The sequence below is a fragment of the Felis catus genome, chromosome A3, assembly GCF_018350175.1.
Source record: "Felis catus isolate Fca126 chromosome A3, F.catus_Fca126_mat1.0, whole genome shotgun sequence".
NCBI lineage: Eukaryota > Metazoa > Chordata > Mammalia > Carnivora > Felidae > Felis > Felis catus.
This window is the reverse complement of record NC_058370.1, coordinates 36,416,646-36,443,686: the sequence shown is the minus strand read 5'-3', so window position 1 is coordinate 36,443,686 and position 27,041 is coordinate 36,416,646. Positions and strand designations below refer to the sequence as shown.

Here is a 27,041-nt window from a genome sequence, read left to right as displayed (position 1 = left end):
TGGGATGGTTTTTGGAAGTGTTTTTAAAAAGGAATCAGGGCATTGAGGAGGGCACTTGGGATGAGCACTGGATGTTGTATGTAAGCCAATTTGACAATAAATTATATTAAAAAAATTTTTTTTAATTAAAAAAAAACAATCGGCACAAAACAGAAAAGAGAGAGCACAAATGTGAAACTGCTACAAGTCTGCACAAAACTAAGGAAAAAGTGAGAGGAAAAGGAAAGCCAGTGGGAAGGGGCCCAAAGGGGGTGGGTAAGGCCTCACCCCAGCCTCCGGCATCCCCCACATCCACAGCCCCATTATTTCTGCGCTTCCTGTGAGCTCTCAACACAACACTCAACAAAAGAGGTCCTGACCGTTTCCTCCAGGGCTCTGTGTCTCCACATGTGCCTGACCGGTGGCCGGTGGCTTTCACCTCCTCGGGGTGCAGAGCCAGGCCGCGTGCCGAGTGGCAACGGCACACGCTTTGGAGCCAGACTTCCTTGATTCCAATCACAGCTCTTCCTTCCCGATTCCTGGCATGGGATTTTCTCCATGTGCAGTGTTAGGTTTACACAACTGCGGCCCAACAGAATTTCTGGGTTTTGGGGTGGACACACCTGGATCCTAGGCTCTGCTATTTACTAACTTTGGAAAGTTTCCACAATTCTTTGCATCTAAGTTTCCTCATCTGTGAAATGGTGATGACCAAGTGTCACTGACTTGGTCACTGACCAAGTGCTGCTCAGATTCATAACAAGGGCTGCAGGAAGAAGAAAGACTGCTGCTCTATTTCTCTAAGCATCCTGGGATAGGATGTCGAGTCCACTACAAGATGAAGGAATCCAGCTAGATTCCAACGGCATTCTCTGTTCTTGCCACTCAACTGGGCCCCGTTCAGAGAAGAGCTAGATAATGGCTGCTGGATCTGGTGTTAAACAGAAATCCAGGATGGTCCCCAGAGATTCCTAGGCCCTGGTTATTTGATCAAACACTAATCCAAGTATTGCTGTGAAGGGATTTTGCAGATGTAATTAAAGTCCCAAATTAGTTGGCCTTAAAATACAGAGATTTTCCAAGTGGGGCTGACCTAATCACAGGAGGAGCTCTTTAAAAGCAGTTTTCTCTGGCTGATTACAGAAGGAGAAGCGGAGATACAAAATGGAAGAGATTCAGCACAAGGGAGGTTTCTCCATTCTTGGGATGGAGGAGGCCACGTGGCAAGGACCAAAGAGTGGCCTCTAGCTGCTGAGTGAACTCCTATGGGAAACCACCAGCAGGACAATGGAGCCCCAGTCTCACAATTGCAAGGAACTGAATTCTGCCAGAAACCCAAGGGAGTGTGGGAATAGGTCCTTCCCTAGTTGGGCTTCCAGATGAGGATACGGCCTAGCTTGGTTGATACCCTAATTCCAGCCTCAGGAGACCCGAAGCAGAGATCTAGCTAAAAAGTATCAGAACCTGTGGTACAATCAATTTGCACTATTTCGAGCTGCTAAGTTTATGGCTGTTACACAGCAACAGCAAAGTTCTCTTCCAAAGGGAGTTGTACCGGGCTACGTCACATGTAGGTGCTGTATTTGGTCTTGACAACACAAGTCATTGGCTTTTCCCCAATCAGTTCAGTGCTTGCTAATCAGTGTAGAAGAAAGAAAAACTCCTGCAAGAATGAACTAAGGGACCACAAAAAACCTTGGTTCCCAATTAAATTCTACCGCAGTCTGTGTTCTGCCAGTGTAGACAGATCTCTACAGCCTCTAAATAATAGAACATGGTTCTGTCTTCCATATCTATCCTCCCCACCATTTTACACAATTAGAGCCAAATGAGGTAAGCTCAGGTACTTGGCCTTGGAGGACTCCAAAACACACGGTCTTGGGCCAGTTTTCTCTCCTTATGGAAGGTGATAATGTTTGACTTGTTTCTTAGATGATGCTATCAGAGGATTGGATGACTCTCCCACCAAGCATCCTTTCCCTAGATGGAAGTTTCTTCCTCGGCTGTCCTCACGACACAGTGTCCATTTCCTCTGGACGAGTAGGAGCTAAACATCAAGCCTAACGTTCTCTCCTACCAGATTCTCTTTCCTGAGCTTGCCTTCATAGGGGCAGCTGGCCTAGATGGACACACATAACGAGTGGCAGAAAGCTAAGGTTTCTCTCAGATTCAGCAAGCTTTTCTAAAGCGTTGCCAGGACCTAGAATTAGACCTTATAAATGTGCGGAACAACAGCCAGAACCCATAACATGCAATTTGATAAACCAGTGTTGAGAAATATGATCTTCAAGAGAAAGCAAAGCTGATCTGATGCAGAAAATTCACAGATGGACAGTATGCTTGTCTTTGAGCCTGTATAGAGATGTTAGGTGCAGTCCACAAAGCTCTTCCAGCTAGAGATAATTAGCGTCAAAACAAGAACCCCAAGAGCAGATCCCCCTACAACTCTGACATGGAGAGCTTTTGCTACCAGGAGTGCTTTCATATTGATGGGTACTTTTCACTGGGGAGCCACTGGAGGACACTTCTCTAGATGTCACAGGCTTTGTCCTTGCAACCTCCACTCTGACAGTCACCAAACTGAGCACAAAGCACTGGGAAAAGGCTCACCAGGAAGCATTTTAAGGGTGGGGGGGGGAGACATACAAATCCAAGTAGTGCTGTTGTTTCACAAGCCTCGATTCATTCTGGCATTGTTACCAAAGGGCCTTCTAGGCTCCTCCTACTGGGACACAGCCCAAACACCCAGTCTGCCACATCAAGGCTGTAGGTCACCCTAATTCACCATTTCACCTTCTCCCCCTGATATATGGAATGATGGGCTGGTATTCATCCTCACAGGCACCCACAGTGGGTTTGAGAAAGAGCCCTCTGCATGCTTCTCACCAGCTGAGCATGTTAGGGAGGAAGAGAAAAGTCCTTCAAAGCCACTGGGCTTAGAAAAATTCCCAGTCAATCCATCACCTGCCTCCTCTGGAGAAGGGTCTGCCAGTCCAATCCACAGGTCCCACGGCAGGTGGAGAGAGGAATGTGAGGCAGCAAGTGGAAGTAAGAGTTGTGTCTGTGTGCAAGCACATGTATATCTGTACGTGTGTGTGTGTGTGTGTGTGTGTGTGTCTAAGCACAGAGACAGGACTAGTAATAGAAGAGCTGGTGAGAGGGCGTGGGAGACTGGGAACTTATTTATAAAATCTCTTCTGCCCTAAAGCAAGTCAAACTCCCTGCTGAGGAGTGGCTTTTTCTTCCTCCCTTTTGAGTCCTGTGTGCTGAACTGACCTCTCCCCGGTGGAGGTCAGCGCTCTGCTCACCCTGTGCACACTCAGCCTTTTGGGGCTGGATCGCTTTAGAAGCCTGAAGAGGAGACAATCTTCAGCTCGAATTTCTGAGAGGAAAGCTGTGGTAAATCTCGTGAGGAAGCTGGCCTGTGTGCATGTTTTAAAGAAATATATGTATATGTTCTGATCTTTTGGGAACTGTGGAGAAAACAAAAGGCAAACATGAACACTGTACATCACCAGAGTCCCCTCCCACAGCCTACTTCACCCACTAAAATAAATCAGGCTGGGTAATGAATGAGGTTTTAAGAAATGTAACTGAACTTAAAATACAAGGTCAGCATCTCATCCTAGGTAATCCTTTGGAGGATGAGAAATTCTCCTGATTTTCCCACAGGGTTATTTCAGATGTGCTTTCTGAGCCAAACTATTTTAAAAGCGTTCATTCTTCCACTGCCCTGCCAAATGTGAACTTGAGATTCACACGCACTTTTTGAGAGCTTATTAGTGATATTAATGATCATGGATCAAAGGCAAACCTTAGACAATTATTTAGGTGCTTTAAAACCTCATCTGCTGTACAAGGGCAACAATTTCTCAGTGTTGGCAAAGATGAAGTTGCTCTGATGTGTCGGGTCGAAAGCAGCATTACGAACGTGGCCTCATGGAGAAGACAAGACACATCTCTTTGTATGATTAAAATGTACTCGTATTGACACCTTGTCACCAAAGCCTTTCTCATTCATTTGAAAGCAGGCACACTTCTGACCTGCAGAAAGCCCCTCGTTTAAAGGATACTCTCCGCTCAGAGCACACCCTGCCTCTTTCAACATCCAGTATTTAAACCTACACACACCCTACATTTTAAAACAATAATTCTTTACTGTGGCTTCTCATGAGAATCAGTTATTTGAGGAGCTTTTAAAACTGCGAATACTCAGGCCAAATTGCAAGGATTCGGATTTAACTGGAAGCTACTCAGGTAATCCCCATATGTGGCCAGTACAAAGAACCTGTTTTTAAATGGATGCAGAAATTAACACATCGGAGTGGTATATTTACCTTAAGTGTGGTGCTTAAAATATTAGAGATCATTTTGTTTGACAAAGGGAGAAACTGAGGCCCGGGAGGTTAAGTGACTTTGTCCCAAAGCACACAAACCAATTAGTGGGAAAGCAGCAGCCTGAACCCAGGGTTGCAGCTGGTAGCACCACGCCATCTAGAGTCTCTGGATCCCCAGCCAGACCCCAGGTCCGAGGCAGGTCAGCTGCCTGTGGGCGAGGCTGGCCAGTGTGCCCACATGAGCAAAACACTATGAAAGGTGCTTTTGCTTTATCAGCTGCAATGGTTCTCAGCATTTCATGAACAGCTATCCAAATGTATTATTCCAACCTCAGATTGAAATGCCTTGGAAAGATTCTGTACAGATCCAAGGGGAGATACGTATACAAGCAATCAGAGAGGCCTGGGATCCTGTCATAAAAGGCAGTGTAGAGAAAGAGCTGGCCCAGGACTTCATTCAGTGATGAACAAGGACTAGATCCACTTAGAAAATGGAAATGAATCTGCTTGGGAGATGTCAAGATCTCTGGAAGAGAGTCAAGGTTGCATACTTTAACCTCTCACAAGAGGGATCTATCTTAGCTCACAATTGGGAGAAGTGGGAATATATCTGCATTGTAAAGACCACCCCAAAATCTTAGGGGCCCATTTAATCACAACACCCCACACAGGGTTTTCCAAACCTACAACTTTAGAACCAGCGGTTTGGAAGCAGAGCTCCTTGGATTGTTTCAACACAGCGTTCAAAACCTCAGGGTTGCTTCAAGGAGGAAGAAGTCTCTAACAGAATATAATTTTAAGTAGCATGTACAGAAAAGGGCATCTGGGATGTATATTCCTTGGGGGTCTCTCGTTTTGATGAAAAGTGATACATACAAATTTATTTTTTGAAAACAATTTTACTTTTTATTCATAAAGCAGGTTCATTTCCTCTACATACAACTTTCACCCATGTACTTTCAGACACATACAACTATTTAAACGACTTATATAAACAAAACAAATGACAGGATATGGGCAATGGAAAAAAAGAGCTCCTCTAGGGATTGCTGCAGTGTCTGGCTTTCTAACTTGACTAAAGAAAATTATCCTGTCAAATCCATACCTGTAGTCACCTGATCAGATGCTTGGGGTCATATGTATGGCTTTATTGATTTTTGTTTAATTAAAGAATCAAGGTTTTTGATAACTAATTCTAATGGCGATTATAAAGTAATTCATGGTAATATGCTACATAATAAAACTTACTGAATATGATTAAAGTCCAGTACTGAGTATTTCTGGAACAATTAAAGGTAATAACTAACTTCATCCATTCAAGTTCCCTCTGTTAAGCACACACATTGACATATATTTGTTCCTCATCTTGTTAAATAAATATAGAAACCAAATTAGGAGTTGCGCAGATTTCTAAGAATCTAATTGTATCATTAAATTGTAATACCAATGATACAGTTAACTTCTGTCCTGAGTAATTATCTGCATTAACTTCACTTTACAATGCTGGATTTACTTTGTACTTAAGGAAGATTTTAAACTATTTAACGGAAATCAGCTTAATTTTGATTTTCTACTTGCTCCACCGTGCTTCAATTCATTCGTGTTTCAGTAACAAGAAATGAACTCTGTCATCTTAACAAACCAAGCATGGAAATTTCCTCATAAGAGAAAAGAAGAAATTAAAATGATTTCCGCATTCGAGTCACAGAACACTGAAGAGAGAATTTTTGGCTCACAGGAAAGGCATTTGTTACCTCAAAAGGAAGGCCACTCGCTAAAATTTTGTGGAAATACTACGGTGGGACCTGCCAAGAGGGAGTTCAAGGAAACTGGCAACAGTGGCACTGGGATCTCAGGCCACTCCCTTGGGCACAGAGGTTTTCTTCCCTTACGTGCTCTGCCCTCACCAAGCTCTTTCTAAAGTCAAAGGCCATAAGACGCACACCTCATGCTAAAATCCAAACATGACACAAGAAGCAAACAATTGACTGTGATCCCATTGTTGTCCCCAAGACCTATCTTGAGATATCTCATTCACAAACAAGCTATATTCTCCATAAATCAAACTAGAGGGGCGCCTGGGTGGCTCAGTAGGTTGAGCGTCTGACTCTTGATATCGGCTCAGGTCACGCTCTCACGGTTGTGAGATGGAGCCCTGCACATCAGGCTCTGAACTGGGCACGGAACCTGATTGAGATTCTCTCTTTCACTCTCTCTGCTCCTCCCCAGCTCAGGCTTCCTCATGCTCGCTCGCTCTCTCTCTCTCAAAATAAATAAACATTAAAAAAAAAAAAAACTAGACTTTTTAATGATTCTTGTCATAAAAAATAAAATACATTTTCTTACTTCTTTAATACTAACATAAGTAAACAAAAATGCTGCAGCACTCACTTCTCTCTCCCCAAATGGTTGCTTCTTTGCATTTGACAATTTATATGCATATCTAGATGATAGTTAACCTCTAGCAGCAAGGAAAAAAAAAAACGTGTAAGAAAAATCACACTGACTGTTCTCTGACATTTCTTGTTTATGGACATTAAAAAAACAACACAAAATCCGACATCAATATATTTTTAAAAAAGCCATCTGAAAGCACAGGGATGCGACTTAGAAGCCATAATGACACTGAGAAAGTTAGGGAGTTCAAACTGTAACATTTCTCCGAAGCATCAGAATTACAGGGACTTGAAAATAAATTTAATTTGGGTTGTTAAGTAAGTGGTTGAAGACTGTGTTCTTTTTGATTAAGAATACTGACAGGCTCTCAGATTTTCAGATGCTGAATTAATAAGATTATAAAGAACGTCAACACACACCCCACTCCCAGGAGTAGAGAATTCTGCATTTCCCAGCTAATAAGCAAAACCTGGCAGCCATCTTCCCCTTTGTACTTCCAAACATCCAAAGAATCACACAACCACTCAAGTAACAAGAGATCTGGGGGTGTTTCAGACATGTGGAAGAAAAATGCTTAGAGGCAAAATTCCTTAAACACATGCCATAGTGCGGAGTGGAGAGCTGTTCCCTCCATTAACCCTGTGAAAATCCCATGTACATGCAGGCTGTGAGAAAGACCAGTCAATCTACAACCCAAGGTACTGTTTTCCCTCTTAGGTCACAGTAATTGTTATTTCACGAATATACCAAACCCTAAAGCCAAGGCTGTTCTTGAAAGAGAATCACTAAATCACAAGTATTGGCTTTGTCCCGTTAACAAATGAAATAAAAACTTTTCAATTAAAAGCTTTTCTCTGCTGCCTCCATTTCAAACATCTCCTTCTAGGTGTACGTTAGGCAGCAACTATTGCACTGAAATGGTTGTCTTTTATTCTAGACTCTTTTCCAGGGAGCTTAGTGTTTCTTGGCCAGTCACCAGGGTTATTACTTGTGCCTTGTTGAAACCGTTCTGGTAATTCTGTTTAAGAAGATTCAAGGACACACTGTGCTCCTGTCTTCAGTGAACAGCACACCTAGAATTGCTGTCCCTCTAACAGCAGGGGCCCCCCAACAGACCATGGAGATTGAGGTTTCCATCCTGTGCAGTCTACCCCAACTGGATGAGCCCAATCTGCTCCACTGTGGTTAGTATCCTGTTGGGTTCCCTCTTTTCCCACAGAATACTTTGCTTGGAATCAGCTAAGAGCAGGAAAAAAAAACCCTAGGGATGGGAAGAGGAAAGGACGCCAGTGCACGGGGCCACGTTCCCGGTGAGTGAAGGCCATGAGGCTGGGATCACATGAAGGGAAGAGGTTTCCAGGCAAGGTGGGGAACATCAAAGGAATAGGATCTACATTCATGGCCAAGTATAGTGACCAACACTGAACTTCATGACCCAAGATGGTGCCATGAAATATGGCTGCCTCTTAATGAGTAATACCCTACAACACAAGTGGGAAAGGAGACATGGGGAAGCACAGAATGAGCTAGGAGTAACCATAATTAGTCTTAAGCACAAACCACCAACACTGTGTCTGTTTCCATATTCTTTTATTGCATTAGGCTTTTTCTGGGTTATTTTTCTGCTAACTCCAACACTTTGGGAATATACTTGATTTTCCTTGTTACTAGGGAGGTGCTACTTCAAAGGACCACACAATGTTGAGTAGAAAAAAAGATGTATTTGATGGGTGGCCTGTGAATATGTTTTTTTCCCCTATTTTAGAATGAAACTGGGTTAACAAAATCTTTAGTAGGTGTCCATCCAAAATAAGTCATTGCTATGATTCACTCTGACATTTCAGCAAGCCCACTGGAGACATTAGTGGGTGACAGTGCAAACGGAAGGCTCCTGTTTTGAAACTGAAACTGCCTGTTGATGCCTTCCAAATGGGAAACCGGAAACTCTGGCCACTGAGCTCCCCTTGGGTTCGAATCCTTCCTGAACCTAACCAAAATCTCAGAGGTGGGGGCAAGTGCAGGGGCAGGGACATGCCTGAGCTACAAGCAAGAGCAAGCCTGTCCCTCTACTCTCTTCCTCTAATGCAAGGTCAAATTAGCCATAAACTTCTAGTAATTTTAGGGTAATTAACAGTTTTGTGGGTACAGCGGCCACCATGCTGTAGAGAACCTGGGAACAGAGCTGCTCATAGGCTGAACCCAGGTGTTTTACAAGTTTGAGGGAGCACAAGGGTGTGCATGTCCACATGTGGGCCCCAGCTGATGAGCTGGAGGCCATGGTAGCCAGTATTGAGGAAAGAAACACTAGGGAGTCTCCAATTAGTCCAGTGGTTCTCAAACTTGAGCATGTTTCAGAATCACCCAGGGTTTCTCATTCAGTAGGCCTGGGGTGGGGCCCAAGATGGGCCTTTCTAACATATTTTTAGACAGTGATGCTGGGCCCAGAACCAGATGTTGAAGACGGCTAGCCTGTTCCTTCACTTCTGTTCAATTCAGGCTGAGGAACAGGAGGAGAAATTGTACCCCAGATATTGCACTATGGCCCTGTCTTCATATAGCCCATCATACGATGTGCACAGTGATGGGCCAAGAAAGCACATGGTTGGTTTCTTCAGGCAGGTCCTTCAAGAATGGGATCATCCTTGACAAGGTGAATGGCCATTTCTCACTAAAATAACTTTCTGAAGACAGTTATAAAGTATGAGAAAGTAGCAACGTTGTTAGAAAAATCATATAGCCTGCTGAAGATGAATGCATTGAAAAGTAACACTAACACAGATACACATTTTCGGTACAAAATAATCATTCTAATTCCTTTAAAATCACAGCATCTACACAGACCCCTCTCTTTCCACATCTTTAGCCACTATAGACCCAACTACATCTCTACAATCCCCTTTAGTAAGTTAGTGGCCTCTTTCATGCTTCTTTCTTTTCTTGGTTGGACTGCCCTGGATTGCAGATAATCTTTCAGTGTTTGTGGCTGAGCCAGTTTGCTGTGCCTTCCCTAGCTTATTTTTCGTAAGATGTCCAGAGGAGAGATTTTCCAAAACATGCAACTCTTCATTAGACGCCGTTTTTGCCAAACCTTGTTTCAAAAGTAACCCGGATCCGACAGCTCTGAAGTTGGCAAAACCCTGACAGCTTTTTCCCCTATTATTTCTCTTGGGACTAATCGATCACTTCCAAGAGAAACTCTCTTGTGGTGGTCGACGTCTTCCGCAGAGCCGAGGTTCCTGCGTTTCTGTTGTGTTCTGGCCCCTTGTGGACTTTGTTTTGGACCTGGCGATGCTGACTCACAGCTACAGACAGGGCTCCTGCTTAGAAGCCCTGTCTCTGACCACTCCCCATGATGAGGTTTTTGCTGGCTGCTAGCGTCTTCTGGCTGGGTCTGATGAACATTTTCCAGCTTTTGAACAGGAAGCCCCCAGTGGCTCTCAGCTGCCTTTATGTTATCTTCTGCTTGTTCTGTGGACTCTGATGGGGGACTGGCTGAAGCCTGACTGTCACCCCTCCTCCTCGCTATCTCTGCAATCACTGGGTCACTAGCTGTTCCCCCAATGTCCCGGCTGCTCCGTGATTTGCTCACAACGCTGCTTTTTGTTTCAGTTCTTCTCACACTAAAACAAAGAAAGATTTTTTGTTTTGTTTCGTAAAGCTGCCCTTGTCACATTGCCTATCCCTGGAGAAGGAGCTTGGGCTACCTTTCCTTCTCCCTTACCTCCCAGGCAAATCCAGAAAAGTCCCTGAGTGAGATGTTTAAATTCAGACTGGATCAAGCAACAGACACACTAGGATTAGTTATTAGGATATATGAGGACAGGCTTTGTTTATTGATCACTAGGTTATCACTGTAGTTATACACGAGTTATGATGGATCTATTTTAACTAAGGAAGACAAGTATACATTTCAGATGTTAAGGGTCAATATTGCCTAAATTTGATATGTTGACATTTTTCCCCAGAAGCAAATGCTCAGATACATCCAAAGCATAGCATATGTGTGTGTTTGTATGCAAGAATGTGCACACACACACACACACACACTTTTTCTACAGCACACATAAAAGACAATGTAAACTTCACTCACTTTGTAAAATTCACTTTGAGGAACAGGATAGCAACTGCAGGGGGAAAATTGAGAAACTAGAGATTTGACTTCAACACAGACTTGTAGGCTTGTGAATAGTAAGAAATTTCTTAAACCACCAAACCAAACTCAAAACACTGACGCTGAAATATTTATTTTGGCTAAGCTTTAGTCTGGAAACACACACACACACACACACACACACACACACAGGTTCTTATTGTTCCTGATCAGGGGTGTGAGGATTATCATAATTATCTTAGGAGAACCTGCATTTTAGGAAAGGAATGTATTTTTTTAGATCGGCCTATAGTCACTCAGAAAGTGGTATGAAACACACCACCAAACAGGTGTGTTTCATCTTCAAAGTGCTTGTAATTAATTAGTCCTTGCAACACACCTGTGAAGCAAGAACTTGCTCCCCATTGTCCAGAAAGCAGGAGGCAGGCAGAAGAGCAAGCATGGAACTTAGGGTAAAGTTGGTGCCAGAGGGGGTTTTGTGGTTGGTTTCCATAAACTCTTGTGGAATTCTAAGTTTCATGTCATGTATCCATACACACGGTCAGTCAAAAAGGAGAAAAGAAGAATTTGTTGGACCTACATTTCTTTCAGAGCATTTCTCTTGCGCTTTGCACTGGGAGGAAGTGGACTCTCGGCACACTCAGCAAGATAATCAGACGCTCCGTGGAGAGTTCCTTCTGTCTACTCCAAAAGATAACAAAGGTTCAACCAGAAATCTATTAGCTGAACGTGAGAAAAAACAGTTATACTTTGAATGCCCCAGTGAACAGATTTTTGTGAAGACCAGATGAAACTGCTTAGTGTTAGGCTATTTTACGTTTAAAAAATCTAGAACGTTTTGGTAAATTGTCACTTACTTGGACTCCTATCCAATACAGTTCATAACGTTAATACACACCACAAACATACAAGGCTGTAAGAGAAAGGACACTGGTTCCAGACCATCTGGGAACTCTTGTCCAATACTTTTTTTTTTTTTTTTAAGTAGGCTCCACACACAGCACAGAGCCCAACATGGGGCTTGAACTCACAACCCAGAGATGAAGACCTGAGCTGAGATCAAAAGTCAAATGCTTCACTGACGGAGCCACAGAGGCACCCCTTAGCCAATATCTGATATCTCTGTGGCCCAAACTGTGACAAAGCCCAGAACTGCAGGGCCGGGCAGCAGCATATTTGTGAACTCTGATCTTCCAGACAACGGTTAAGATCTGTTGGCACAGTGGTCTGGACCCTGATTCCTAAGAATTCCACACATTTTCTCTATTTACAAAAATACAGAATGTGGCCTTTGCAATACTCAAGGCTGCATAAAGAGTTAAGATTTTAGTGGATACTTTGAACACTTAAGTTTGTGATTCTTGGCTACTAAAAAACTGGGAGTTTTTCTTAAACTAAGCACTGCAACAATTTTACATATTTCATAGATTATCTGTGTATCTATTCTTATATGTTCCCATGGAAGCTTCATATAGAAGTACATGTACCTATAAAAACGGGGCACCTGGGTGGCTCAATCGGTTAAGTGTCTGGCTCTTGATCTCAGCTCATCTGAGAACTGTGATCTCACAGTTCATGAGTTTGAGCCCTGTGTCGGGCTCTGCTAAAAGTGCAGAGCCTGCTTGGGATTCTGTCTCTCCCTTTTTCTGCCCCTCCTGCATGCTCGCTCTTGCTCTCTCTCTCAAAATAAAGAAATAAGCTAAAAAAAAGTACTTATAAAATGTAAAAAAAACTCCCAAAATTTGCCAACATTGACCTATTTCATAATTTTGGAATCATTTCCTTTTTGTTAAGCAAGTAGATAATCCAGACAAGGTGTTAACTTCTCTCATTTCCTGTGACACTAAGTATCCTTCTCCATCAAATTCCACAGTAAAATGCTGTAGAAATAAGAATTTTGGGAAATTATCAGTGGGTCCCTTGCTTTAGACTTACATTGGAATTAACAATGGCAGTCCCAGAATGCCTGGTAGACGGCAGCCATCAGTATACCTGGATGTCCCACAGGCTGATGCTATGACCTTTGCCCAATCAGTGGTACAGGGTACCACTGAGCACGAACCTTTAGCCCCTCCAATCCCGCCTGTGGTTTCAGACCTGGATCAATGTCACTCATAGTCATATCCAGGTATAACCTAAATCAGTTTTAAGAGTTAGTAAACAGAATACCATAGGTTTTATTGGACTATACTGCATTTTGATGCTTCTCCCTTTCTCCCCCTAAGACTCACTAGTTGACCAGACAGAGCTACAGTAAAGTTAAATGAGAGGGAGAGGAAGAGAGAGGGAGAGAGACTGAGATTTATGTGTGAAACACTTCTAAACATGCCCTATAAGTACAGTAGATTTTCCCCTTACGACCACACCCTGTAAGTGCTGTATTTTCAGAGCTGAACAATTAACATAAGGAGCATGAGTCAGGCTTTGAACAACTCTGTGGGAACCAGAAAGCCTTTTGCTATTAGGAATGATGTAAATTCCCCAAGGCTTGAAGAAGTCCACAATGGAAGGCAGACAGGGTCATAAATAACAACAATGGATACTGCGTCGACCACATAAAGTATGATGCTGCGATGGTGACACTTCAAATCTCACACTAGATTCAATCTCTGCCTTTATTTATTTATTTTTTAAACTAAGTTTAAAAAGCACTATGCATTTCCTATGGGAACTTCAAAAACTTCTTTAAGAGACATGACAATTGACTCTCATCCCAAATTCCTCTGATCACAAACAATAGGGAAAATGTCCTTGGAAGGAAAAGGACAACAGAAAATGCGATGCAGTGACAGAAGGAAAAGTCCAGTTCAAAAAGTGCAAAACCTGTGACTTCATTTAAAAAAAAAAGAGAGAGAGAGAAAGAAAAGAAAAAGGCAAGTCAGGGTCTCCTGCTTACAAATTAAAACCACATTTGGCAATTTGTTGAAGGAGGCATATTTACATTTGTATGAAGACTGGGTGGGCAGGAAAATAAAAAAAGCTTAGACTCCTTCTTCAGTCTTCAGTCCTTGAACTGTCAGACCTCATTAGAAATCTTTCATTCTTATTTTTCTAAGGTCAATTCATTCCCCTTTGTCACTAAATCGCAGCCTGCGGAGCCCCTCAAACAAATATTCCAGAGGAAACAGTGATCCTCTGGAACAGGGACTGGGAACAAAATTTCCCAAGGGAGTTGTCCTGATTACTAATGGCTTCTCACATCTGGCATCAAAATGCAATTGTGGCTTATCCAGAGGCAAAATTCTAAGGTACAGACAGTGTGTGCTGGGAAGTGCTTCTTGGGCTTACCTAAATGACACGACTCCTTTTTAGATTCTGCCTTGAATAATGACCCTGACATCTTCCGCAAAGAATACACACAAAGTCAATATATTAAAAAAGGTTACGAGTTGGCCATCCAAAGTCCAGAGTACACACTCTGTGGGGACTCGGATATTTAAGAAATAGGTTAACCAAGGGGCTTTCTTTGGGCCTTCATCAGTGATTCTTCTTAACCTAGAGGCTAGCTCTGAGTCTAGCCAAGGAATAAAATTCTGCATATATTATCAGCTGCCCCATCCACTCCCCACCCATTTATTAATTTTTGGTTAACACTTTTAGTTTTAAACTTTCCATCTGTAAAGAGGTATCTAGGACAAAAACCAGGACAAAACCACACAGAAGTAGGACAGGGCCATAGGCCCCACAGGGAGTCTAATGCAGGGGGATACTTTTCCTCAAGAGACTAAGCAGCCCAGGCAGGCTTCCAGAGCAAGAGGTCGGGTCTTGTTGTCATCCCCAGGGATGCTCTGCAGTCTACTGGATGCACCCTGAGGTTGAGGACAGCCAAAGCACGTGCGCTCCAGTACAGGCACAAAAGGAAGGTTGAACAGGTGAGTGTTTAAGTATGAAAATGGGTGATGTTACCTCAGTGCTGTCTGGTCTGACCTGGGAAACACATTTTAAATTTCTGGACAAAAAGACTGCAAAGAGAGTCCCTACCAGAATTAGCAAGGCAGCTAAGATATGTTTCCTGCCTCTAATCAGAGAATGGGCTGGACTGAAATGTAGTCAGGAATACTGGTTGATGTACAACTTACAAAGGCAAATTGAAATTGTGGATAAACCAAAGTGTTCACTCCATAGTGACTTACTGAATATCACTTCTGAATAGAACACTGTTGGATTAATGAGGGATGAGGAGAGAAGTTGGCCTAAAAAGATGTAAGAAACACCTGCTCTTGAGTTTATAACCTCCTCAAGGAGTCTGTAAAACACAGCTGAGGCTCCCAAAGGCTATTGGGAAGACTGGCACCAAGGGAGCTTTTCAAAAAATATAGATTCCCAAGACCCACCCCTGGAAGTTCTGATTTACCAGATCTAGGGTGGGGCTATAGGATCTATATTTAGGTTCCCAGGTGATTCAAACACTGCTGACACACATGAAATAATTCTCGACAGAGCAGAGCAGCAGATAAACAAATGAAAAGTGGTACACTGAGGCAGTGCTTGGCAGTCTGGTCCAATTACCTCAGGCATCAAAATTACCTGGGAAGCTTGTCAAAAAATGTTCAGGGTTCTACCCCAGAATCTACTGCATTTGGATCTCCACGGGCTGGAGTCAAGGCATATATGCATTTTAGGCAATCTCCCAAGCGATTCTGATGCCCACTCTACAGGGGCATGGATGGACGTGGTAACTGAGCAGAGTCTGGCAGAACCATCCAATCAGACAACACTGAACTCTGTATCAAACACTGTTTTGAGGCCCTTGTGGAAAACTATGTGGACTCACAGAAAACATCCCTGCTCTCACAGAGCCTCCATTCCATGGGGAAGACAAGAAACAAATACACATATGATATGTCAAAAGGTTATGATGTTATGAGGGAATACAAACCCCCAAAGTCTTTATTAGGCACGTTGGTGAGGGAAGGTAAGAAGGTGAGCTTTACCCGGAGATGAGTGGAGGATGAGCCACGTGAACATAGTGTGCATAAGAAGGGAGAAGCATGAACACCAAGGAAGACAGAGCATGCTTGGAGGGAGAGGAGAAACAGGGCAGTAAACCAGAGAAAGGGGGTGGAGGGCAGGTAACTGGTGTGTGTGTGTGTGTGTGTGTGTGTGTGTGTGTGTGTGTGTGTGTGTGCGCGCGCATTGGTGGTGGTGTGTGAGAGGGTCAAATCATATATGGCTTTTATAAGGATGACACATTTTATTCTAAGGAAGATGATGTGCCATTGGAAGTTTCTAGGAAGAAAATGGACTTGGCATTTTAAAAGGATCACTCTGGGAGCAGCTGAGGGGCAGATGGGCTCAGAAAGATCAGTGATTACACTACTACAAAAGTCCACTCAGAGAGGAGGGGGGTCTTTCAGGAGGCTGGTGACGGTAAGAAATGGTTAGACTGGAAATATAATTTGAAGGAAGACCCAACAGAATATGTCAACGGACTGTATATAGTTAGTCAGAAGAAAAGTCAAGAATGACTCCAAGATTTGTGGTTTAAATAAGTGGGTGAAGGAAATTAGCCTTTACCAACACAGGAAGTACTGGGGGAGGGGCAGGCTTGGGGATGTGGAACCAAGAAATCAATTTTAGATAATGTAAACTTGAACAGTCCTCCTGGGTATCCAAACAGAGATGCTGAGCAGGAAGTTAAGATACCGGTTCAGGAAGAGAGAAGTCTGGGCTGCAGACACAAAGCTGGGAAGTCCACGAAGATGGTACATAAAGTCTTCAGTGAGGATGAAGTCCACGGGGGAGTGAGTTTGGATAAGAAAAAAGAAGATGAGGAGGAGGATTAAGGAAAGGAGTCCATGAGGGAATCATCAGTGAAGAAACAGAAAAATCAAGGTAACATGATGTCCCTGGAGGCAAGAGAATAAAGTGCTTCACTGAAAGCGACAGCACTTCCACAAATATGCCGAGCGGTTAGGAGTGACAATTAAGCAATAGAAGGTGACTTGACAAGGGCTGTTTTTGGTGAAGTGCTAGGGCCCAAGACTATTTGGGATGGATGGGTTCAATAGCGAAGTGGAGACACAGTAGAAACCGGAAGTCTCCAGTAGGAATGTAATGGTCTGTAGGTGACTTTGAAGTTTCTATGGACCACTAAAAAGGTAAAAAGAAAACTGGTAAAATTAGATTTCAATAATATATACTATTTTGCTCAATATATGTTATTATTACAGCGTGTAATATAAAAATATTGAGGCATTTTATATTTTTATACTAAGTCTGGAATCTGGTATGCATCTGACATTTACAGGACACCATTTCTGACTCGCCACACTTCTAATGCTCAATGTCCAGATGTGGCCAGTGGCTATAGTACCGGGCCATGCAGGGCTGGGCACTTTAGAAGGGCTCTGCAGTAAGGCGGAATGCTGAAATGGGGTAGTGCCTGGATTGGGGGGTTGGTTAATGGAGGGTGCGTTGCTGACGATTCTGGGCATATTTGGAGGATGTGATGAGCTACCGTGTGCCAAGTTTCAGCTGGGTGTTTCAGAAGCTCTGCATATACGCATCAATGTCACCTCAGAAGAGCTTGATGAGGCAAGTAACACTGCTGCTCCCACACTCCAGGGACCTCATTCAACATGAACAAACAGCACAGATGGCAATGCCCCTTCTCATCTGATAAATGGGGCTTCTGTCAGGAAAACCTTGCTTCAGCTTTCAAGCACCAGCCCTGAGGCCCTGGGACATCAGTATTAATCTAGGTTGGAACTGTAGGGGAAGGTCCCTGGGGACATGATACCTGACTGCAGGTCAAAGAACCCTGTGGGTGTACAGCAGTCCAGTGTGGCCCCCAGTGTGGTGTTCCCAGCACCCCTCACAGCCACGCTTAGAAGGGATGACAGACAGGAGCTCTCCCACCAAAATCTTGTTTCTAGGACTACAGAACACCCTGCTGGATATGAAGGCAATAAAGGGAGAAGGCAGGAAAAGAAACTTTTCAGAGCCATTAAGGTCTTTCTTACAGCAGTACTTAACACGGTAATATGGTGCTTTCAGTCATTTATCTCTTGAGATCTCTTTTCTTATGGTTATGTACATGAGTTTCCTCTGATGCTATTTTATTCACCGCTAAATGAAAATAATTAATAACTCAACCAGGATATTTTAAAAGCAGGTAACTTGGGGCGCCTGGGTGGCTCAGTTGATTGAGTGTCCGACTTCGGCTCAGGTCATGATCTCACAGCTTGTGAGTTCGAGCTCCATGGTGGGCTCTGTGCTGACAGCTCAGAGCCTGGAGCCTGCTTTGGATTCTGTGTCTCTGTCTCTCTCTGCCCCTTCACTGCTCATGCCTCTCTCTCTCTCAAAAACTACACAAACATTAAAAAAAAATTTTTAAAGCAGGTAACTCATAATAAAATATTAGAATACACCCAGTCTTAAAGGGCATCTGGGTGGCTCAGTTGGTTGGGCGTCCGACGTTGGCTCAGGTCATGATCTCATGGTCCTTCCGTGGGTTTGAGCCCTGCAATGGGCTCTGTGCTGACAGCTCAGAGCCTGGAACGTGTTTTGGATTCTGTATCCCCCTCTCTCTCTGCCCTTCCCCTGCTCACACTCTCTCTCTCTCTTAAAAATAAATAAGCATTTAAAAAAAATTAAAAAAGAATACACAGTCTTAGGTCACATTCAAAATGTTACTGTGTCTGAATTCTTCATGATCACATATACCCAGAGTTGATCAAAACAGGTTAGCCCTCCTGGGATGAGGCAGGGAGCACAGCGAGCAGGGATGGAAGCCAACGTCTGGCATTCAATTGGTTGCTTGTCCCAGGGCCCATCTCTCAACTCCCCGATGGTGGGTTTCTCATCTGTCCTTCAGGACTGTTTGGGAAATTTAAGTGCAATAAGGTGTGTGAAGCACACTTTAGAAAGTGGGAAGTTCTAAGCACATTTTCTTGACATTCCTGTAAAAGAAAACCTGGTACCTACAGAGAACATAAATAGATTTTGAGAAAGCAAGGATGCTTTCATTTTTAAAGAACTTACACGATTAAAGTCCTTTCCCCTATATCTACTGAGTTATTTGGCAGGCAGGTATCGTCCCTATTTGACAGACAAGAAGAATGAGACCCAAGAGACTAAGTGTCTAAGCCCACACATTTAGCTAGGGGCAGAAGTGTGTCGAGAAGGCTTGGCCCTCTGTGCAGTGCTCTTTCCACTGTGCCCAGTGGTTCCTCTGCCATCACAGTCAAAGATGGGAGTTGTAGAAAGAGTACAGGATACTAGGTCGGAAGTCCTTGGGTCTAACCCCCTCTCAGTTTCTTCTCTGAAGTAAGATCTGGACAAGCTACCTCCCTGAACATCAGTTTCCTTGTCTAGAAAAGAGGAATGATAATAATATCTCTACAGTGGACACTCATTCATTTTCTGGAAACAATATTCAGATTTTGTCTCTAGTCCCCATCCAATGTCCATGCATTTTCAGGAGGCCCTGTCTCCACACCAGGCTCCAGAGGTGGGCCTGTGATCCCATCCAGGCCAAGCAAAGTACTGGATTCATGAACCTCAAAGACATACATGAGCTGAAGGAGCCCTGGGAAGAACCCTGCTCTCTATTCCCATGGACCTGCAGGTACCAGAGCTAATCACCACATACTGGCTAAGAATGAAGCCAACACTGTGGAAGACAGAGCCAGAAGATGGGAGAAACAGTCCTGATGATATTCTTTGTGCCTCTGATCAGCAAGCCATACCTGAAGTCTGGACTTTTCAGGCACATGAGCCAAAAACCTTCCTTTTTTTGCTAAGCCATTTCGAGTTGGCCTTCCTGTCACTTGAAAACTAAAAGGTTCAAGACTGATACAATCTCTTCTCAGGTTTGTTACATTGAATAAGTTATTGTATGTGACAGCTCTCTGCAAACAATAAGTCTTTCCCAAACAATAAAAGCGGTGTAAAAGTAATATATTGTCAACTTATTTGGGAGGCAAATAAAACATTACAGTATAAACCTAGGCCACTTTCAATTCTTCAAGGCTTTTTTGTAAGGCAAAAAGAAAAGTTATTCCTTTTTTTTTTAAGATTTTATTTTTTTTAAAGTAATCTCAACATCCAACATGGGGCTTGAACCCACAACCCCGAGATCAAGAGTTGCACGCTCCACTGACTGAGCCAGTCAGGTGCCCCAAGAAAAGTTATTCTTAAACTTTAGTGCGATGTCCAACCATTTTTAGGAGCATAAGCATTCTGAAATGTGACATGCCAGGGAAGGTTGAGTCACTTGCAGAAAAGCAGCCCAGCACAGCATGAATTCTGACAGTGACCACAATCTTAGACCACGATGCACCATGACCATACAGAAGCCACACATCTTAAAATGAGGAAGAGGTCTCTCTTTCCCAAATTTCACTTCTAATATTTTCTTAAATTATTTGGTAATTAATCAGTTATGGAAGTAAAAAGGGTAAAACAGGTGGAGAGAGTAGTAGCGAACAATTAAAAGAATGTAGAGAGACATATATATACATATTGACTCAAAGGAACTCAGGCTAAGAGGTCAAATGGAAGGGGTATCTCATGAATTCCACTGTGAAGTCACGTCATTTTCTCTGAAGATGCTAAGGATGGAAGGCGCTTGTATTGAGACACCACAGGCAAAGCACTCAATATAGGGACCGGCACAAGTGAGTCCTCGTGAGATGCCCAAGATGCGGACGTGACCTTCCCCATTTCAGAGATGAGGAAACTGATGCCTTATGAGGCTAAGTCATCTGTCCAACTCCTACAGTGAGGGACAAGTGTTTTGCTTCATTCTGTTTCTCTGCACCCAAGTCCCTCTTCTGAGCCCTCCACTTCTCTGCCTTCCTGGGAAAGGACAGGTCTCTAAGGGAGAGTGGAGACGTGGGATTGCTGCAGCCACTGCCGCCTGAGTCAGCAGCAAACACTCTAGTTTTGTTTTGTTTTTAAATAAAAATTTTGAAGTTTTCTTTGATTCTGAATTGATGACTATGAAAGTGTCTTTTGTAGATCTAGGGAAGTACCAATAAATAGTTGCAAAGAATGTTAACCTGAAAATGAAATCAGTGAAAAAAATCAAGGAAGTTCTTTTGCAGGAAGTACACATTTCATAGGGATTTTCCAGTTTACATTCACCTAACCCTCGCGAACCTAAAAATAAATCCTGAACCCCCCTAGGCCCCACTGTTGAGTCTCTGGTGCCTTATAAGCATAATGAAACTTGGAGACTTTAAAGAATTTGTAGGTTTGGGACCTGTGCTTCTTCATGATGGAGGGGGGTAGGGTGGGGATCATTGACCACTCTGAGAAATGAATGAAAGCTATTTAACTTTGACTAGAAAAACATTAAAACACACACACACACACACACACAACTTTTTTTTTTAATTTCAGGGAATTCATGAATCACAGGTTAATAGTGTCCAGTGTAAAAGCAGAAGGGAAATATCTGTGAAAAATGGAAACTTAACGGGAACTACCTCAGGCAGAGATACCCCACCTTTGGGGGTCTCCTAATTCAAAAGCACCTCCTCACACAGAGATCTGTGGTTGAAAAATGCCAACACCTGGCAGGAAGGTTGCTAGCCCTTTATTCAGGGTGATGATTGTCTTCCCTAACATCTCCCATGGCTGAGTGTGTGGGGCTGGAGAGGATGGGTAAGGAGGAAGGTGGGTAAGTGTGTATCCAGCTGCGTAGGTGGCAGGGCTGGCCAGAAGACAGCCCACAGTAGCCCTGGTGGCCAGTGGGAAAGAGGCAGAAGAGCCAGAGAGAAGCCATCACAGATGACTGTCTTATTTCAAACTTCTGCTCAGAGCTGGCCCTCTGCCCAGGGACGCACAAGGAAGAGCTCTTCCCATTGCTCTTGAACAGACAGCAAGACCCCCTTTCCAAGACTCCCATCTCATGACAGTAACAGCTTCTGTGAACGAGTCTGGGAACCTCACCCCATTTATGACATGGGTTCCTTGGGAAAATGTGTACTGAATTCTAAATCATCTGCTAACTAAATGAACTTTCTAAACACAATCCACTTGCACATCAAACTCTGTGTGATCACTGTGGGTGTTCAGATGAACACGTGAGCTTTTCGGAATTTGGGCCTGAGAAGTCTGTGGACTCCCAATTCCCGTGTACCTCGGAGAAGTAAGTGGGTCCTTCCTCCAAAGCTGTATCTCCTTGTGAGTCTACTGGCAGCTACTGGAAATGAAAGGTGTTCTAGCTGGTGGTCCCCACCCCTCCTCCTACTCTGGATGTTGGTTAACAGAGCTCCTACTGAAGGTCACCAGTTTACACTCGTATTGTATCCCTCTTTCATCACTGACTTGCTGGCTAAATGAGGGTTTATAACTTAACTTTTTGGTACTTGTTTTTATAGCTGCAAAATGAAGCTGGGCTGTCAAGTGGAGACAAATAAAAAATGAGAGTGCTGAGCTTCTTGGCAAAATACTACGTGCAGATGGATATTACCATTTCTAGCAGGCAGGGTAAGATATATAACAATCTACTAATCTGGTGTTAATGACATTTACATTAACTCCTTTTCGGGGAAGAATGGAAATGATAATATAATTAATACTGCATAAGTACTTTCTAGTTGAGAAGACATTTTTCTATTCACTATCTCACTTGATCCTCAGTAAAACTTGGGAAGGCTTGTATAGTAGGCATCACTTTTACCTCTGCTCAAGAAGTCAGGAGCCCAACACTCCGAGAGGCCAAATGATTTGTCCAAGGTCATCCAGGAGGTGAGGAGAGAGGCAGTGGCCAAAGCCAGGCCTTTTAATTTCAAGTGTGATCTCTTTTCTACTTGTTTCATTCCCTGGGTCTGTGCACAGGAAAGGTACTTTGTGGGGAACAAGCACAACGGATGAGAGGGCTGAGAGACATCCTATCATAACTTATTCTATCCAGCTAGTCTAACTTAGATATGTCCTACTCCAGCTCATCTGGCCTATCTTATTCTAATTCAGCAGAGGGCAGTTTCCTTAGGGGTGCTGGAGACAGGGGTGCATGAACCATCTCATTCACAAAAACTGGTGGTTAATCATTGGAAAGAATTTTATTATTAGCAAAGGACGATAAAACCTCAGCTTACTGTAACATATAATAAGCAAAGGATAATCTTAAAAAAATGACTTGACTGGAGAAAAATTTATTATTGTGTCACAGTCGAGAAAAACTATTCTAGATAGACCAAACCAACAGAATAGCTCATCCCCACCACCAGCATTTTCACTCAGACATTCTATATAAGGGTGGGCATGTAAGGGCTGCTGTATAGTTTCTGTCTCAATCCAAGCAAAGGGGCCCATCTGTAGGCCCTGTTGAGGGTGTGGCCCAATATGTTCCTCAACTATCTGTAGATCATGTTCTGGCTCTGAGCACTGGCCACAGGTGACTGGAAAAGGGGAGGGCAGAAGGCAAGATGAAGGGCCATTGGAGAAGTCCTGCTGCTATAGGTCAAAAGGAGAGCCTGGTCCCTGGAGAAGCCTCCTTCTTTTGTGCACCCCCAAAGTGAGGCCCCATTAGTAGAGGCCAACTAAGCATGTTCATCCCTTAAACCTAAAAACCCCAATTATCACAATACTGATCTATATACACAATAAAAACTACCTCACATCACAAATTAAAACAAATCACATAAAAATACAAGGAAATATAAGTAAATGTCTGCCCAACTTTGAAAACCATAACAGCAAGATCACAAAGGCAGAAATTGTTATGGAAACCATAAAATTGAGGACATAGACACCTACCACATAACAGTGTCATATAATTAAAAGGTAAATGATAAACTCACTAAAAGTTACTTTTCTTACTACTTAAGGAATTTTTATGTAGTTGGGAGTCTGTGAAATACAAAAATACCAATAGAAAAATGGACACAAACACACAATTCACAAATGAATGGGTCTCAGCTAAAATAAGTACATAGTGACCTCAGTTATCAAGTATCAAGTATGGAGGGGTACAGACTAGGTCATTAACAGAGGCTGTCTTTAGGTTGGGAGTTGTGGATAATATTTACTTTCTTTGTTTATATTTGGATTCTAGGGTTTTCATACAATGAACATGGACAATTTTGGTAAGCAGTTATTAAGTAAAAAACTAAGTTCAGAACACTGTGGGAAATGTGAAATATGGAAACAACCTCTTCCCCCTCAAGGAACTTTTCCTAGTGCTACAGGAATGTCTGGTTAATGGCTTCTAAGTAATTTACCACTAGCATTGTTCAGGAAATACAATAAGATGAGAAGAATGGATTCTTAAAAAGCTTATGACACATCATGAAAAAACTAGAAAAAACACCCACTACTTATTTAATTTTTTGATACAAAAGGAGGGTCTTTTCTCAAATGATCTGATTTATACTTATGCAAAGTTTCCTTATAAAAACTTAATTCTGCCAATAAGGGCATAAAGTTAATGCATAGTCAAATTTGTTAAGTATTTTATTTCTTCTGAAAACATAAGGCCTAAAATGTTTCGTTATATATTCTTTTATCTTTCCTAAGATAAAATATAACTCTCCCCCCATTTTTTTTTATCACAGCTTTTAAATCTACAAGTGAAGGTCTCTTTTGTGCAAAATTACGGTTTTTCTTTAGCTGTATTTTCATCTGCTTCCTCTGACAGAAATTCAGTGTGAGAAAGGATTTCTGAGATAATTTGATATCCTCCCCCCTTGACTGAGAGATGAGGGCTAAGGCCCACAGAGGTTCAATTAGAACAGTCAAGCTAAAAATAACCCAGGCTAGCATAGTTTATTACTTCTTTAGACTCGTTCTCATTTCAATTTTATACTCATAAACCAGAAGAGTTCTTTAACATTAAACAGTAGCTTGACTTAAGTGTTCAATTTAGTACTTAAATAGTGTCTCCCGTCAGAACACGCCAGGGATCCTTCCACCCAGCTGATGCTACAGTGAGGGCCTAGTGTGTGTGACTGGGTATGACTGCTGAACTTCGATGGCTTTTGTCACAGCTCAGCCACAACCCCAGTGAAACATGAGGCAGAGAACTCCAATATCTTGATTATATATACACTCTCAGGCAGCACTGGTATACTAAATGCCATCATTAATTTCCAAAAGAATCACAGACTTATAGCTTAGGTTTAAGAGTAAGAAAGTAACTCAGAATTTTGGACATTCTTCTGAATAGCAGAGGATCCATTACAGTGCAGAAGGGATACATCTTTAGGTCACCAGGATAACCCTCAGTGCCCCCTATCTGGCAGACTACAAGCTCCTTGAAGGCAGACTACAAACTCTACTTTCTTAGTTTTTCTTTGTTTCCCTAGTGCCTAGCAGACTTCCTGGCATGGAGCCAGCACTCAGCGAATTATGTTAAAGTGAGGTGGTAAGAACAGATGGGAAAGATCTCCAGAGAGTGAGTGTGCCTGTAACCAATGCTCTATGAGATAATAGCTTTGTGCTGACCCTGAAATGTCCCAGATACATACAGAGTTCTACTTACACAATAAAGTCATTACTTTCTAAAGTAATTATTTTGGTGATTATTGGCTATTTTCTCTAATAAAGAAATAGGAAAAATAATAAATAATTTTTAATTTACCCAAGCCCCAGAGCTTTACATCTGAGGAAAAGGAAAAACAAACAAACAAACAGCCTCTACACAGGGACCTGGGTTTGTAAATATGAAAGAAAATATTGTTGAAATGGGATATAACTGAGTGCAACCAAAATTTACTTTATGTTTTTCATATTGCTAGGAAAATGAAACAAAACAAAAGGTAAAAACTCTGAGAACAACTTCCCAGCTCCATTCTTAGCAATAGGCCAAAAACTGAGGCTACAAGGACCTCGAGATTTCTTATGAGAAACTGTAGTAAGAAAAATACAGTGACTCATCCCATAATAATGCCCCTTCTTCCCAAAGTACACATCACAATTCCCACATCCCTGGCATGTGGGCACTTGGTGCAGAACTATTGCAACACGGAGCATCTCGCTGCACCAGTGCCCCTTGGTGGGCGAGAGAGATGCTGATATTAGGGTAACAGACCTCCCTGGTGCTGGGGGAAGGCTATTAGCGGGTGGCATGGTTGCACTCGTTCTGCCTCCCAAAGGAGAGGGCTTACTCCCCTTGTACTGCTTGATCTGGATCAGCAGTTCTTTTGTGTAGCCACCTTTAAGAACTGGGGAGCTGGGTACAGCTTCTGTACAGGATCAAAGAATACCCTGGCAGAGCAGTTCTGAATAGGCACCCCCAGGATCACCTAACCAATAGTCATTCAGATACTGAGGAACCAAAACGGGGGGGGGGGGGGGGGGGGAAGATGAAAGAAAAGGAATCTGCTACTCACGGCACAAGCAAGGTTCCCAGGCTGTTGCTCAGGTACTGGCTCACTCCCCCATCACTTCTGGGGCCATAGAGAACTAAGTTCAGTGAACAGTTAGAGGAAAATAACTGCTGTTTCTTGACAAAAACGTATCTCCAATACAGTATTTAGGAAGTCAATTTCCCAGGCCTTCCCAGTCAAATAGTCCTGGAGAATAATTACCAAGAGAAATGAGACGGATCCTGCCCTTTGGCGAATATCAGTGTAAACTGATAAAGAATCCAAAGCTTTCTGGAAGTTCAAGGAATATTCACAGAGGAGCCAGATATCACTGGCTTTGGGCATTTGAAGTATATATCAAGGACTATGCACGCCTTCTCTCAGACAGAAGGCAATTCTGGGAAGGAAGGATGGTTTATTGACCCTCAAATGGCCGAGACAGGTGGGCTCCTCAGAGATCAAACATGAATGAGGCTAAAGCTCCAAGGCACATGTGGTAGAGGGACCAAATTGTCAGCTTGATGGGCAGTGTGCAGGAGGGTCCTTCTCCAGGCCTGGATATTTTACTGTTTCTGGGGGCGACAAGCTTGAGGAAGTGGTGGATGAGAGGCCTGTTAGGAGGGAAGGTGCACAGGTGAGCTGGCCAGCCCGAAGGGATGAACAGAGCCTATGTCCAGGGAGGGAGCTGTGTAGTGCTGCTGAGCGTTAGCAGACTCCCACGTGTGTGGCTGGGACAGCGTGTATGTGAAGGCACAGAGGTGGGGAAAAGAGCAGCTGAAGAGACAGAGACTGACCACATCTAAAGAGAGTCACTGAAAACAATGAACGATCCTCATGATATAAATGTACTTTTCTTTATAAGCTGTTTTGGTTAACTCTGATAGTGTTATCACTAAACGTCAGAACATTCTGAAGAGAAGAAAATTGAACTGGCTTGTGTAAAAGGCTCAGACT

The 27,041-nt window shown here is 43.0% G+C and overlaps 1 protein-coding gene across 1 annotated transcript in view; it reads right to left on the bottom strand.

Annotated features, from left to right (window-relative positions):
* Nucleotides 1–8,286: 8,286 nt before the first annotated feature.
* Nucleotides 8,287–27,041, bottom strand: part of SLX4IP (SLX4 interacting protein) — a 177,683-nt gene continuing 158,928 nt past the window's right edge. The window contains 3 exon segments of the mRNA XM_003983783.5: nucleotides 8,287–9,816; nucleotides 9,819–10,333; nucleotides 11,405–11,505. Coding sequence (XP_003983832.2) covers nucleotides 9,620–9,816; nucleotides 9,819–10,333; nucleotides 11,405–11,505 — 813 coding nt within the window. The 3' untranslated portion in view covers nucleotides 8,287–9,619.